The sequence below is a fragment of the Lactuca saligna genome, chromosome 9 (genome assembly GCF_052625555.1).
Source record: "Lactuca saligna cultivar CGN05327 chromosome 9, ASM5262555v1, whole genome shotgun sequence".
NCBI classification, from domain to species: Eukaryota; Viridiplantae; Streptophyta; class Magnoliopsida; order Asterales; family Asteraceae; genus Lactuca; species Lactuca saligna.
Genome location: NC_136425.1, coordinates 50,983,053 through 50,998,567, shown reverse-complemented (window position 1 = coordinate 50,998,567; position 15,515 = coordinate 50,983,053). Strand labels below are relative to the sequence as shown.

The window sequence follows — 15,515 nt, the reverse complement described above, 5'->3', positions numbered from 1 at the left end:
CTCACATTTCAAAATTCAAAAAAACATACGTCATTTATCATTAATTAATATTTTAATGTTTGTTTTTCCTTATTCTTAATCATTAATTATTTATATTGTTTAAATTCTTCATTTTTTTTTCTTCTTATATGTAGTATTGTTGATATGGATTTGAATATTAAGGGGATGTTTGGATTAGTTTTTTAGCTTATTGCTTATAGCTTATTTGTGGTGGGAATAAGCAATAAGCAATAAGCAATAAGCAATAAGCATGGGGAGGAATGCTTAATAAAATTAGTTTATTTAGCCTAATAAGCTGGATTTTATCCAAACACTAAAATTAGCTTATTGTGGGAATAAGCAATAAGCACCTCTTTTTTTCCTATCCAAACACCCCCTAAGTCTTCCATTAGTACTACACAACTTAACACTAATACTGTTGTGGCTAAGGTAGAAGATTACTACCTCCATTTTCCAATCAAGAACATTGATGATATTCCAGATTACAATAAGGTATACTTAACAGTATTAATATTTTTTCATTAATTTTATAAATTTACAGCGCATAACACAATGAATATATATGATTTTTTTTATATATTTTTATATATTTTTTTATAAAATAGGAAATTAGTTTGTCCATCATTGCTACTATCATCGGTTTTGATTTAAATGAAGACTGGTATTCTTTTTATTGTTGTGACTGTTCAAAAAAATTAAGTAAGAATGATGATGAAACCAATGCTGAACCATTTAATTGTGATGGTTGTGGTGGAGTTTCTGATGTTTACAGCAAGTAAGTTCATAATTTTACATTTGTAAAATTCTTGTGTCATTAATCTATATTCGAATGTTTCCAATTTTATTTCATTGTCCATTAAAGTGTCAATTTATAATTTTTAGGGTAGGAGTCGTAATTCGTGTTCAATATGAAACTGAGTCTGCTTCTTTTGTATTGTTTGATCGTCATGTTAAAAATGTTATTCACCAGGGTAATAAGTGGTTGATGGAAAAAATATCAAAGGTAGCGTTAATTTTTTTAATCGTCAACTCATCTCTTATTTTGTTTTATGATATTAATTTTTTTAATATATGTATTAAAGAATTGAATAAATTCATTTTAACCCATTAATGCATCCAATTCTTTTTAACATAAAAATTTGTCTACAAATATGTTCTTCAACGAGTTATACTTTTTTCATGTGTTCCCTCGTGTTTAACGCATGTTATAATCTAATATATATTAAAAGAGAAACCTGGTGACATCACCTTCAACCATCAGGACCATTCATTGTGTTTCATTGATTAATTTCAATAATTGGATCATTTTGATGATGTCATCATAAAATTAAAATTAAATTAATATTAACTAAAATAATCTGACTACTTTATGAAAAGTTGAAAACTTATTAATAGTGACTGAAATTTTTAATTGGAATGTATTGAAGTGAAATAAATGTCAACATATTTATCAAAACATAAATATGGTTCCTTCCTTTTTAAAATCAAGTAATTTGTATATATCTTTCATAATTATAGAATTTGAAATCAAAGAATTCAAAATAGTATGATATGAATCATAATATTAATTTGTTCATATCCTTTCCAAAATCGTTGTTCAAAATTATGTATAAGTATAATCTCATTTAGTTGTTATCACAATTTCATGAAATCAGGACTTTGCAGCATCACGTTCGAATACCAGCTTCATAAGGTTAACATTTTTTTTGATTTATTGATTAATTTCTTACATTTGATTATAATTTATGTGTTCAATATATGTATCAATGGCTTATTAGTGAGTTTTTGATAAATGGATTTTCTATTCTCACACTCTCTCTCCTTCTCTCTCTCTGTATGTGTGTGTGTTTGTGATTGTGTGCTTGTGTGTGTTTGGATTGGATTCTATGTTTGGATTAGATGAAGTAAAATTCAGTTTAATTAGTTATGTGTTAATTGAATTGGATTATATGTTTGGATTGAATGAAAAAAAAAAGTAAAAATAGAGTACCTTCTCGAAGGGTTTAGTGTCTATATATATTAAAAGAGAAACTTGATGACATCACATTCAACAATCAGGACCATTAATTTTGTTTGCTTAATTAATTTTAATCATTGAATCATTTTGATGATGACATAATAAAATAAAATAAAATTAATATTAACTAAATTAAGTTGACTACGTTTGGGAAGTTGAAAACTTATTAATAGTGATTGAAATTTTTAATTGGGATGTATTGAAGTGAAATAAATGTTAAAATAATTGTCAAAACATAAATATGGTTCATTCTTTTTTTAAATCAAGTAATTTATATTTACCTTTCATAATTATAGAATTTGAAATCAAAGAATTCAAAATAGTATGATAATGAATATATGTATGAATTTTTTTATATATTATTTATTTATTTATTTATTTATGAAATATGAAATTGGTTTGTCCATCATTGTTACTGTCATCAGTTTTAATTTTGACGAATGTTGGTATTCTTTTTATTATCGTGACTATTTAAAAAAAGTAAGTAAGAATGATGGTGATACTAATGTTGAACCATTTACTTGTGACTGTTGTGGTGGAGTTTTTGAAGTTTATAGCAAGTAAGTTCATAATTTTATGTTTGTAAAGTTCTTGTGCCATTAATTTATATTTGAATGTTTCCAATTTTATTTCATTGTCCATTAAAGTGTCATTTTATAATTTTACGGCAATGGTCGTAATTCGTGTTCAATATGAATATGAGTCTGCTTCTTTTGTATTGATTGACCATCATGTTAAAGATGTTATTCACCATGCTAAATAGTGGTTGATGGAAAAGATATCAAATGTAGGGTAAATTTTTTAATCGTCAACTCATCTCTTATTTTGTTTTATGATATTAAGTTTGTTTAATATATGTATTGAAGAATTGAAAAAATTCATTTTAACCCATTACTGCATCCAATTCTTTTTAATATAAAAAGTTGTCCACATATATGACATTCAACGATTTATACTTTTTTGTATGTTCCCCGCGTTTAACGCGGGTTATAATCTAGTTTATATTCTAAAATTTAATTGAGTGGTTACCTTATATATAAATTATACTAATAAATAACTTACATATATAACTTCAAATATGGATTTAAATTTAATAAAAAACAAAATATAGCAAATTAGCAAGTGGAAAATAAAAAATTAAAAAATTCTAGAAAATATCATGTGGTCAAATGAAGAAGAGGACATGTCACAAAAAGTTTTTTATTTATTAGTGAGAATTTGCTAATTACTATATTTCATTGAATATTAATATTATCTTATTTTTATAATAAAATGATTTAAGAGTTGAAAGCATTTTGAACAAATTTTTGATAACTTATTATAACCTGTATAAAAGCATCTTCAATGTTAAACCTATGTTATAGGTTTAAAAGAATGTCAGATCATTAACTCATTAATATTGACCTCTAATTAAATAAGTTCTCCAATAGTTAACCTCTTTTATGATTTTTTTTAATTAATTTAACTAATTTATCCACTTCTATTTAAACATTCCATAAAACCCCCTCATTTAACTAATCGTTTTTTAAAACGTCCAATGTTAATATAAAAAATTTAAATAAATATTATTGTTAGCCGTTTAATATTTAAAAAAATACTATCTTTTAACATTAATATTTAAATAATTGATTATAATATAATACATTGCTTTAATAAACACTAACACTAAATGAAGGAAAGAAAATGATTCATTATTAAAAATAAAGGGGTTAAGTGATCATCCTATCAAACTATATTAACCACTTGATATATATTGAGTGATAAATAAATAATAAACAAAAAAGTAATGCTTTCCAATGGTAATAAATCATCTTATAACTTATCTAAATAGTAAAAAGCTTTAGAAAAAGCTTCAATTAAAGATGCTCTAATTTAGATAATTTTTTAATTCTATGTATAATCTTTTAAAAATGAAACATAACTTAATCGGCCCGTTTTAAATAGCTTGATCAAAAATTGTACCATATACTTAGAGGGTGTTTGGATTAGCTTATTAACTTATTGCTCATTAGCTTATTTGTGGTAAGAATAAACAATAAGCAAATCGGGAGATGTTTATTTAAAATAGCTTATTTAGCTTAATTGCAACACAAGAAGCTGATTTTTAAGGATTTTATTCAAACACTTAAACATAGTTTATTGTGGTACGAATAAGCAACAAATAATAAGCACCCTCTTTTTTTCCAATCCAAACACCCCCTTATTATTCGATATATTCTCTTAAAGAAAAAATAAGATTTATTTGTTACATTAAATTAATATAATTTCATCTTCTTTTTCTGCATTTGAAAACCTCGATTTGCAACTCCTTTTTGCATTCTTGTTCTTTCTATTTAAAGATGAAGAATAAGGCTAATGGCCTAGGAGGATAATAATGTTTTAATTTTATTCACATTAGGTCCTTAATATTTTTTTTTTCATGTACATATTGCACCAACATAGTTGTTACAACCATTTAAAAAAGATAGTAATATTTTAATTTTGTCCACATTAGGTCTTTAAGGTATTTGTATATATTACACCAATATGGTTGTTATAAACGTAAAGATGGGTAATAAGGTTTTAATCTTGTTCACATTAGGTTCCTATTTTTAATATTTTTATCATTTTATATATAACTCTTTTACAATTTATATTAGTATCTAGTTAGATGGTTTCATCATTTCATTTTCTTATTTTAGTCGCTCATTTACCACAACCATGGTTTCAATTGAAATGTTATATAACAAATTTTTTTCATTTCTACAAATAATAATAATAATAATAATAATAATAATAATAATAACAATAACAACAACAACAATAACAACAACAACAACAACAATAACAACAACAACAACAACAATAATAATAATAATAATAATAATAATAATAATAATCAAAATGTTAATGATTAAGGTTATGTTTGGCGCCCCACAGGTAGCTAATAAGCTAGTTTATTTTTCGATTTTTTTTAAGTTGTCATGTTTGACAAAACAAAAAATAACTTATAAGCTAGTGTTTTTAAAAAGCTACTTAGACTAGTTTTTTATAAGTTTTTTTTTTCAAATATACCCCTTAATTAAGAAAACATATTTAAATGCTCTTTTATGTCATTATATAAATTTCAGATAGTTTATAAGTTGGTGACAGAGCCATAGTCAAAGTAAAATAGTATCTCCAACAAGTAATGCGGTATTGAGGATACCCTATTAGCCGAACCATTACTTATCGGGGATATCCTATTATTTTTTGAGGATACACATTGTAGTGATTGGATGATTAAAATGAGAAGATAAAATGATGAAACCATTTCACTAGATACTAATATTGATTATAAAAACTTAAATGAAATAACAAAAATATTAAAAATATGGACCTAAATCCCTAAAGTAAACAAAATTAAAACATTATTACCATCTTTAAATGGTTATAACAATTATATTGGTGTAATAGGTACAAAAGAGACTTTAAGGACCCAATGTAGACGAAATTAAAACCCTATTATATGTTAATGTAATATAAAAAAAAAAAAAAACTTTTGAACCTAATTGGAAAAAGTTAAAACTTTATTAGCTTCGATCATTATTTTATAATGTTTTTATAGAGATTCAAGATGATGTGTAAATGATAAATGTAGGGGACAAATAATTTTATAATAACTAAATAAGAAACAAACAATAAAAAGGCAATATAGTTTTTTTTTTTTTTTTTTTTTTTTTTTTTTTTTTAGGCCTATTAACCAAACGGTATAACAAAAATATATTATTGGAACTATCCAAATTAAAAAAAAAAAAAAAAAAACAATTATGAACCAAACACAGAGGTTAATTAACATGCATTAACATGATGATGATGTCAAGATGCTTTTATAATGTTAAATGATAACTATTTTCATTTAGTAACAATAAAGGATTAAACTACAGAGAAAATAATATCATTTTTTATTTTGTTTCTGATTTTCTTCCTATCTTTTTAAAAATGATAAGGATTTATAAATTTAACATCCTAATCAAATATAAATTAAATTTAATAACAGTTATCACTATTTTAAATATAAATAAAAAAAATAAAAAATAGAAAGTCTTAATAATTCCGTTCTTTCTACCGAACAATCATAAGATTAATTGCCAAAATATTAAAAAAAAAAATCCCTTTTACGTGCGTCACGTTTCCGCCACACGCCACGCAGCGAAGAGTTTAGTGGATATGATTTATTTTTCTAAATGTACCCTCGGCTTTGTTAATTTACTCCCAAGTAACACACAAACAAAAAAAATCCCTATCTTTGTCATAGTTTCCATATTGGCCATTTTGAATATTTATTCCCATTTCCCACATAGTAAGGCTTTAATAATATATACATCTTAGTTATGACCGTACAACGAATGAAAAAGTAGACAGACAATAAATTGCGTCACTAATTTTTTTTTTGTATGGTAAAGTTAATTTTTTTGAAGACTATATTCATAAATATATGGGTATAACATTGTTATATATGATCCGTTGTAATCTATTAAAAGGTTTTATCGTATCCAGCGCAATAAAACCAAACGTACGAAATGAAACCTAAAATATTTTATCTACCCAACTTTGGTTGTCATTAACATTTCATAGAAGTCAACGGGTTGTTACTATGGTCTAAATAAAGAGTTTTTGTTTAACGATAAAAGTTTCACGAATATCATCATATAAGTATTCAAATCGTAGCAATTAAATTATTCTAGATCTGGACATCCAAACTTTCGGCAACTTGAGATTCTTTGAAAACTAAAATACCTGGCCTAATTAAAATGGTAATAAAATATATGAATGAATTCCAAATCTCTTAAATTCTTTGAATAATATGAGGGGAATAGGGGATATTAAGAAATTAAAATTTTAGTTTAGATGTAAACCTCCAAGGAATCTTCGATCTTCCTCATGCCTAGACATGTTAGAATCATGATGGATTTCAAAATAATAATATATATAAAATGTTAGAATCATGATGGATTCAACACTCTATACATAGTAATACATTACTACATTAGGCATAGAGTGTTGATAAAAGTAATAACAATAATAATTGTTTCACTTATATTATTATAAAATAGAAAATACAACCATAAATACAAATACAAATAACAGTAATAATTGTTTCACATATATTCGCTTTTGAGTGAGCCAACACACAAAAAATATATATGGTCATGCTAGAAACAAAACAACCACAAAGTGACGTTTCTACTGAAACCGTCATCATGGATATGATATTCGAATAGATTGCCTACCATGACTCATGTCGGAGGTATTCGGTCTTTAAAATTATAATTTTTGTAGTGATTTTTTTCTATCAATTTCTATTCAATCGTATAAACTTGAACCCATAAAAGACTAGCCACATGTACACCCCTTTGTATTTTCTGTGTGATCTTGACTTGTTTAAGAGTTGCCACTAGCTTACAAGGTGTATCTAACATGTATGTATCGCAGGGGCGGACGCAGGATTTCATAGTAGGGGTTGCACGGGAAAGTTAGGGGGGTTGCACGATAGTAGAAAAAATAAAAATTTTAAAAAATTTCGAAATTTTTTCCACTACGGCCAGAAAAGTTAGGGGTTGCCGGTGCCACCCCGGAACCCCCCTAAATCCGCCCCTGATGTATCGTGTACATACATATACTTATAAAATACTCTTAATGATAAATTAAAAGGAAAAACATGTATTGCACCTTTTAGGTAGTCCATACTGAACCCCTTTTAAACTTTATTTATGAAATTTCGTATCTCAACAACTAGGGTTCCATCGTAAGCTCATTTAATGATAAATAAAAAAAATGTAAACCTCCCATACTAAGCTCTCCCTATTACGTGGTTGGTAAATAGATGGGCATTAATAATAGAAAAAATAGTTATCCACTTATAATATTTTACATTTAACGTGTGTCAGATTTTGAACCTTTAATATATCTCCTTATTGTCATAGAAGAATGTTTATTCTTCTTTTGTTATATGTCACCCTATTAGTTTTCCTAATTAATATCATATCACTTGTCAACCTATTGATTATTTATTTTAGAATTTAAATTTTATATTTTCCACTCTAATTATATTAAATTAATGATATTAGAACAAAAGTTAAAATAAATTAATACACATTATAAGGTCACATATTTATTTAAATCAACGATTATAATTTTATATAACTAAGAAAATATATTTTAATTAATAATTTATTTAAAATAACTGATTAATAATTTGGAATTTTTATTATGAAAACTTAATTAATTTTATAACCATAGTTTCCATATCTTATAAACTAGTGAATTATACAAATGAGCCATTAATCTCTTAGAGAAGCATTCAATGATAAATTACATGTGTACATTTAACTTTTTACATGCCCTTGTGCAAACAATGAGGATGCTTATTAATTCCAATTTGGTTTTGGTTTTGATTTGATATGGATTAAAAACCAAATTCCAATTTGGTTTTGGTTTGATTTGATATGGATTAAAAACCAAATATCATATTCAACTTTTAGATTGAATTTTGAAGTAATATGAACTAAAACCAAAACGTGTGTTCATATATTATATCAATTTTGTTATTATAAAATAACAATGCACATCATCAAAACCTAATTTAAACGAAAACAATATTGTCGACAAACCATATTTAAAGTTCAATTTTATTGATTTGAAACCAAAAAGGGAAACACAAACCCGACTGGGTCTTTGGGTTTGTTTAAGTAGTTAAACCAAACAAACTAAACCAATAAACTAATGAACATCGCTACCAGATTTTCCTAAAAAAGTTTAGGGTTGAGTTGGTATATAATAAAAAAGCAGGGTTAAATTTTAAAAATATCCCATAGATATAACAAGGTTTGGCCATTCACGCTAACAAAATATTCTAAACTATTCACAACCAAACCAGTCTCTTTCTAATTCAGAAAAAGCAAGTCAAACAACTGGTTGGATGCATTCATTTCAACTCACCACTTGAACCTCAAAATCCAATTATGAGTCGATTATTGTTGAAATTGATTGTACTACAAAGCATTTAATCCTAATCCCATTTGTACTACACACCTCTGAAGGTACATTTAATTCGTCTTTAAAGTGTTCCAAAATTCCTTCTCATTCACCCAGTTTCGCAAACTGTACATCATCCAAACTCTGAAAACTCTCTCCATTTCTTACCTTTTGATCTCTAATTTGAATAAGGTAATTTATGACAATTGAGGGGGCGAGAGAGATTGAAGAGAGCGAAATGATGGATCATACGCCACCCGAGGAAAACGACGGCGGCTCAGTTAAGAGGTTGCCGCCGTGGAACAAGCACATCACGATTCGAGGATTGGTGGCTAGCTTATTGATCGGAATCATGTACAGTGTAATCGTGATGAAGCTTAATTTAACCACTGGACTCGTACCTAATTTAAATGTCTCAGCTGCTCTTTTGGCGTTCGTGTTCATCAGAACATGGACGAAGCTCGTTCACAAAGCTGGATTCGTAACGACGCCGTTCACCAGACAAGAGAATACAATCATTCAAACATGTGCTGTTGCTTGCTACAGCATTGCTGTTGGAGGTTCGATTCGATTCAATCCGATCCGATCTAATTAACGATTTTTTTTTTTTTTATTTTGTTAATTGTTGATTAAATCTACGATTTCTGTAGGTGGATTTGGATCGTATTTGTTGGGATTGAACAAGAAGACATACGAACAAGCTGGAATCGACACGGAAGGGAATTCACCTGGGAGTTTTAAAGAACCTGGAATCGGTTGGATGACTGGTTTTTTGTTTGTTAGTAGCTTCGTTGGGCTTTTGGCTTTGGTTCCTCTTAGAAAGGTTTGTACCTTCTGCTTTTTGACTTGTACATATTATAACTTTCAGCTTCAGGTTTGAACTTCGAACTATGAATGTTGTCTTACAGATTATGATCATAGACTATAAGTTAACTTACCCCAGTGGGACAGCTACAGCGGTGCTCATCAATGGCTTCCACACTCCCAAAGGCGACAAAATGGCCAGGTATCCAGTTTCGCTTCCACGTCATCGTCCTGTTGTCAGAACAATGAATTAAAAGAAACTTTTTTTTTATTTCACGGTTTTATTCAGGAAACAAGTTGTGGGGTTCACAAAATTTTTCGGTGGAAGTTTCTTGTGGGCTTTTTTCCAGTGGTTTTATTCGGGTTCGGGCACTTGTGGCTTCACATATTTCCCCACGTTTGGGCTAAAAGCTTATGCGAACTCGTGAGTGTGTATTTTATTTGTGTATATTTTTTTTATAAGTCGTGATCCGAGGCCTTTTTTTAATATAAAAAATATGTTGTTTTTTGTGCAGGTTTTATTTTGATTTTAGTATGACTTATATAGGAGCAGGGATGATATGTTCACATCTAGTGAACTTGTCCTTGCTTGCAGGTGCTGTACTATCCTACGGTATAATGTGGCCGCTCATAGGTGATCGCAAAGGCGATTGGTTTCCTTCTAGTTTACCTCAAAGCAGCATGAAGAGTTTAAATGGCTACAAGGTTAGCTTAAAAAACATATATATAAAATATTTTTCGACTTTTGTGCTCTAATTTCTAATCGTTTATCGTATTCCTAGGTTTTCATTGCGATTGCCCTTATCCTAGGCGACGGTCTATACAATTTTCTCAAGATAACCTTTTTCACTGCCAGAAACATATATACCTCCTCAAAAAAGAAATCCAAAAACAGTAAGTTCTTAAAAGCTACTTCATCAAGAATTAGTTCCATCATGTTGCCCCACGTAACCTCTGCAATCTTGTGTTTGTCACACAACAAGAGAGTACTGAAGAGACGAACAGGACTGGACAAACTTTTTAAGGCTGTTCCCACACCTTGTTTCATTTCCGTCATTCTCAGTCCAATGCATGTACACGTCTGTCATGTCATGTACACGTCATTTGCGTCATTCCCAGTCCAATGCATGTACATGTCTGTCATGTCACGTACACTGTTTTTTAATAACATTATGGTCTACATTAAATACAGATTCGGACGAAAATAGCCAACGCCAAGATACCCTCCATCAAAACGAGGTATTTTTGCGAGAAACCATTCCCTTCTGGGTAGCAGGGGTTGGTTACATCCTCTTCTCTATTGTCTCCATCATCATCATCCCAATCATGTTCCCCCAGCTCAAATGGTACTTCGTTCTGGTCGCTTACATCATCGCACCATCCCTAGGCTTCTGCAACGCATACGGAGCGGGCCTAACCGACATGAACATGGCATACAATTATGGAAAAGTTGCCCTTTTTGTCCTCGCAGCAATGTCTGGAAAAAACAACGGTGTAATCGCAGGACTTGTCGGATGCGGTTTAATAAAATCAATCGTATCGATTTCGTCTGATTTAATGCATGATTTCAAAACCGCACATTTAACCCTAACTTCACCTCGGTCAATGCTGGTCAGCCAAGCAATCGGGACTGCAATTGGATGCGTAGTGGCTCCGTTAACGTTTTTCCTTTTTTATAAAGCGTTTGATGTCGGGAACCCGGATGGTGAATATAAAGCTCCTTATGCTATTATTTACCGAAACATGGCGATTTTAGGTGTCGAAGGGTTCTCTGCATTGCCACGTCATTGTTTACAGTTGTGTTACGGGTTTTTCGCGTTTGCCATGCTGGCAGATATTGTACGTGACACGTGGCAGAAGATCGGGAAGTGGGTCCCGTTACCGATGGCTATGGCTGTTCCGTTTCTTGTTGGGGCTTATTTTGCTATTGATATGTGTGTTGGGAGTTTGGTTGTGTTTGTGTGGAGGAAGTTTAAGAAGGAAAAGGCGGATTTGATGGTTCCTGCTGTGGCTTCGGGTTTGATTTGTGGTGATGGGTTGTGGATTCTTCCTTCATCGGTTCTTGCTTTGGCTGGGGTTAGACCTCCGATTTGTATGAACTTTTTGCCTACATAGAATTCAGGAGTTTGGTTATTTAAAGAAAGTAGTTTAGAAATTGTAATAAATAGAAATTTTTGTTGCTCAAATAGTAATATTTAGATGTTGTAATAGAGAAAGCATGTCAATCAAGGTTATAACATATAGAAATTTCACTTTCTTTATTAAGTCGTTTTTGCAGTATGTCAAAATGAAACAATTGTATATAACATACCGGATTAAGTCCTGTCCCATTAATTCTGTTAAATAAAAAAGAAAGAATATCTAAAAATAACAAGTTGAAACTGTTACGGGTCACAATCATTGAAGGGGACATGAAAAGATGACGCACTATTTAATGAGTCTAGTCTTGATAAGCATCAAGCACAAGATGCTCTTATCTTTTGTCCAATAATTTCCATATACATCACCTTCTGTTGCAATCGTACATAATAACATGGAAAATTTAGCACCTTTTCTAGCAGCAAACAATATCGGAAGCATATATGCAATAATGCTAACAAAATAAAACGAAATAAGATAATAATATAGCATTTTCGATTGCATAAGCAATTATAATAAACTTGAAAGTGAGCATACTTTTGGCATAACCTTCATCACTGTTAGCTTGAAATCAAAGCAGAATATCCAAAAAGACATGATGTTTAACAGTTGAAGTCCATCTTATTTGAATTCAGCAAGATATGAAAAGAGAAAGGACTTAACTAATCATATTACGTAAGAATCTATATTAGGTACCAAATGATGTGACAACTCTACATCATTCAAGAAGGATGGTGTTACGAAATAAAATTGTTTGTTTCCTTTGGCAAAACAAAGTTTAACTGATTAATTACAACGATTGATCATCAAAATTCAAAAGGCAACAACACAGAGACGTATGAATGAAAGAGAAACAGAAATAAGAAAAAGGGGGACCCGGTTGGAAAGAAAAGATATGTACCTTCAAGTTGCAGAAAAAAGCTCCAAATCCCATTAGATTCCTGGACCATAGCTTGATCTTGTAATATGACATTATTATCAAGCACATCATTGAATTAAAACAGCAAATGGATGAAACAAGATAGCTTAGAAGTCTTACCAACAAAACCAGATGAAACAGAAATATAGGGAAGAAGCTAAGAAGTTTGAATCTATCATCAGCATCTTCTTAAAAGAGGCCAGAAACACTGAACCTAATTCATTAGCATGAAGTATGATCTAACTTTAAGCAGGTATCCAAATAGGTTAGCTGGAGATAGCAAAAGCAACTTGAAGAATTTTCACTAAATTGATGACTGAATATCAGTTGAAAGTACCACTTCCATCAGATCAAAAGTATGCAACTGACAATTTGTCATAAAACAAAACAAAACTTTTATTTTCATCTAGAGGAATTAGGTTACAAAATCGATAGATTACAGAACTGAGAAAGAAGAAGATTTCAGTTTTCAATCAAGAAAACCTGTCTTTTGAAACACCGCGTTGCGAACACGACACAGGTCCCTCCCTTTGAGAGTACGACCAGCTCCCTCAAACACAGAAAACGTCACATACGATCTCGCGACAATCTCATGAGGCGGAACCATCTCCCCGTCATCTTCCTCCTCCTCCGCCGCGTTATCAGCCACTTCATCGAATTGCCCTAAATAATTAATCGGTTTGTTTTTCGGCCAAACCGGCACATTCACCGGCGCAGACTGGTGGTAAGCGGGAGAATGCTCCGAAGAACGCCTAAGCGCAACCGGAGGTATAGTCCGAGCAGCCGTGGCGGCGGATTGGGACGGACTCATCGCAGGTTTCCGTCGAACCAAGGGATGCTGATCGTCGGATAACGCAGCGTAGAGGCCGGAGTTGTATTGACGGTGAATAGGCGGAGAACTGGAAACGTTTGGTGACTGAATGTCTGAAACGTCGGAGGATGATGACCAAAATACATCGCTCTCGTTGAACTCGAGACCACCGTTGTTGTTGTTGTTGAGATCTGGCGATTTTTCCGGTACTGTGAGTTGACCAAGAAATCGTATGGTGGGAGAAGAAGATACTGATGACGTTGGTGAGTAGGACACAGCGGAGATGCTGCCGGCGGCGGTGGATTTAGCCATGAAGGAGGCTTGTCAGTGGTCACAAAATTGGGTTGACCAACAGACTCCTCCCCCCTGTGGTGATTTTGGTGAAGAAACCACAGGGGTTCGTTAAAATGTAAACGGAAATTTTGGAAAAATAAAAATAAAAAATAAATAAATAAAAAATCAGAGGAAAAGGTTAAAATGGTAAATTCGCAATGTATGGAGCAGAAAGAGAGTGTGTTCACCGGCCTTTTAATATCTGCCGCGTGTAGTTGTTCTTTCACATTGTGTGGATGATGTTTTTTCGCAATTTAATAATGTAATCACTGAAAGTCTGAAACATATATTAAAATTTATTTGATAAATCTTAAAAATATAATTTTTTTTTCGAGATGTAAGATGATGGAGCACGTCGGTATAATTAAATAATAGATATTTTATTAACTACCATAAATTTAAAATATTATTAATATTAATAATAAATTAATCAACAAAAGTTTTACTGGATTGCATCGAGAGCTACCATTATCATATAATAATCACTAATTAAAAATGATAATATGTAGGTTTATTGTTTAAAATAATAATATTCGTCTTCTAGACAAGAAGAACGAAGCGTCAAGGTATAATTTAGTAATGAATATTTTGTTATTAGTATAAATGTAAAAGGAATTTTAATAATAAATAAGAGAAATTTTCGGAAAAATCCTAATATTTTACCCGAATTTACAAAAAAATCTCAAACTAAAATTGGTTTATGAAAAAGTCTCGATTACCGGAAAAAATGATGACTTGACCCCCTTTTTTTTTTTCTTTTTTTTTTCAATTTATCGGTTTTAATACTTACCCGGTTTAATTAAAGTTCAATTATTTTACCATAATTTTCATTAAAGTCCCATTATTTTACCATAAATTATGATTTATTCGTAAATTATAGTAAAATAATGGAACTTTATTAAAACCGGGTAAGTAATGAAATAGGTAAAATAAAGCCAAATTATCATTTTTACCGGTAATTGAGATTGTTTCGTAAACAAATTTAAATTTGAGATTTTTTCGTAAATTAGATTAAAATATTGGGACTTTTTCGAAGATTTCCCAATAAATAATAAAAGGAAATACTTTATTGGAATGCGTCAAATTACTAATGTAATATAAGTGCCTATTTGATTAACATGAATGTTTAAAGTTTAAACTATCAACTAATTAGATGGTTTTGGGTTCAATCCCATAGAAAGAGCAAAATATATATAATTATTTGCTGTTTCAACCAAAAAAAGCTAATGTGATATAATAACCACTAATAAGGAACACAACATTTATAGTAAAAGATTAACGAAAAAGGATATAGAATTTAATAGTTTTTGTAAAACAATCAACTTTAAGATGTTTTAAGTGCTGTTTACTCTCTAAATAATACACCGGCAATAGTTCGGTTGTTGTTAGCAAAGGAGGCGACATGTATTGATGTAACTACTACATGTTCAATGTTGGTTTCCATTAAAATTACAATTCTGCACTAGTTATAACAAATCACCTGATACAAATGTGGA

General features: G+C 30.3%; 2 protein-coding genes across 2 annotated transcripts; one reads left to right on the top strand and one right to left on the bottom strand.

Moving 5' to 3' along the window:
• The first annotated feature begins 8,931 nt into the window (after positions 1–8,931).
• On the top strand, positions 8,932–12,082 carry LOC145018157 (metal-nicotianamine transporter YSL3-like). Its single transcript, XM_078976065.1, has 7 exons — positions 8,932–9,573; positions 9,664–9,836; positions 9,922–10,019; positions 10,107–10,241; positions 10,333–10,522; positions 10,600–10,711; positions 11,010–12,082. Exons 1-7 carry the CDS (start codon positions 9,213–9,215, stop codon positions 11,930–11,932), a joined length of 1,992 nt encoding a protein of 663 aa, XP_078832191.1. The 5' UTR covers positions 8,932–9,212; the 3' UTR covers positions 11,933–12,082.
• Positions 12,083–13,246: 1,164 nt separating this feature from the next.
• Positions 13,247–14,154, bottom strand: LOC145018158 (uncharacterized). Its single transcript, XM_078976066.1, has one exon. The coding sequence runs from the start codon at positions 13,996–13,998 to the stop codon at positions 13,345–13,347; it is 654 nt and encodes a 217-aa protein (XP_078832192.1). The 5' UTR covers positions 13,999–14,154; the 3' UTR covers positions 13,247–13,344.
• Positions 14,155–15,515: the final 1,361 nt, after the last annotated feature.

Coding starts and splice junctions, on each gene's coding strand:
- LOC145018157 (XM_078976065.1), top strand. CDS start 9,213: ATGACAATTGAGGGGGCGAGAGAGATTGAAGAGAGCGAAATGATGGAT. Junction 10,020..10,106: donor AAAGGCGACAAAATGGCCAG/GTATCCAGTTTC, acceptor GGTTTTATTCAG/GAAACAAGTTGTGGGGTTCA. Junction 10,523..10,599: donor AGAGTTTAAATGGCTACAAG/GTTAGCTTAAAA, acceptor TCGTATTCCTAG/GTTTTCATTGCGATTGCCCT.
- LOC145018158 (XM_078976066.1), bottom strand. CDS start 13,998: ATGGCTAAATCCACCGCCGCCGGCAGCATCTCCGCTGTGTCCTACTCA.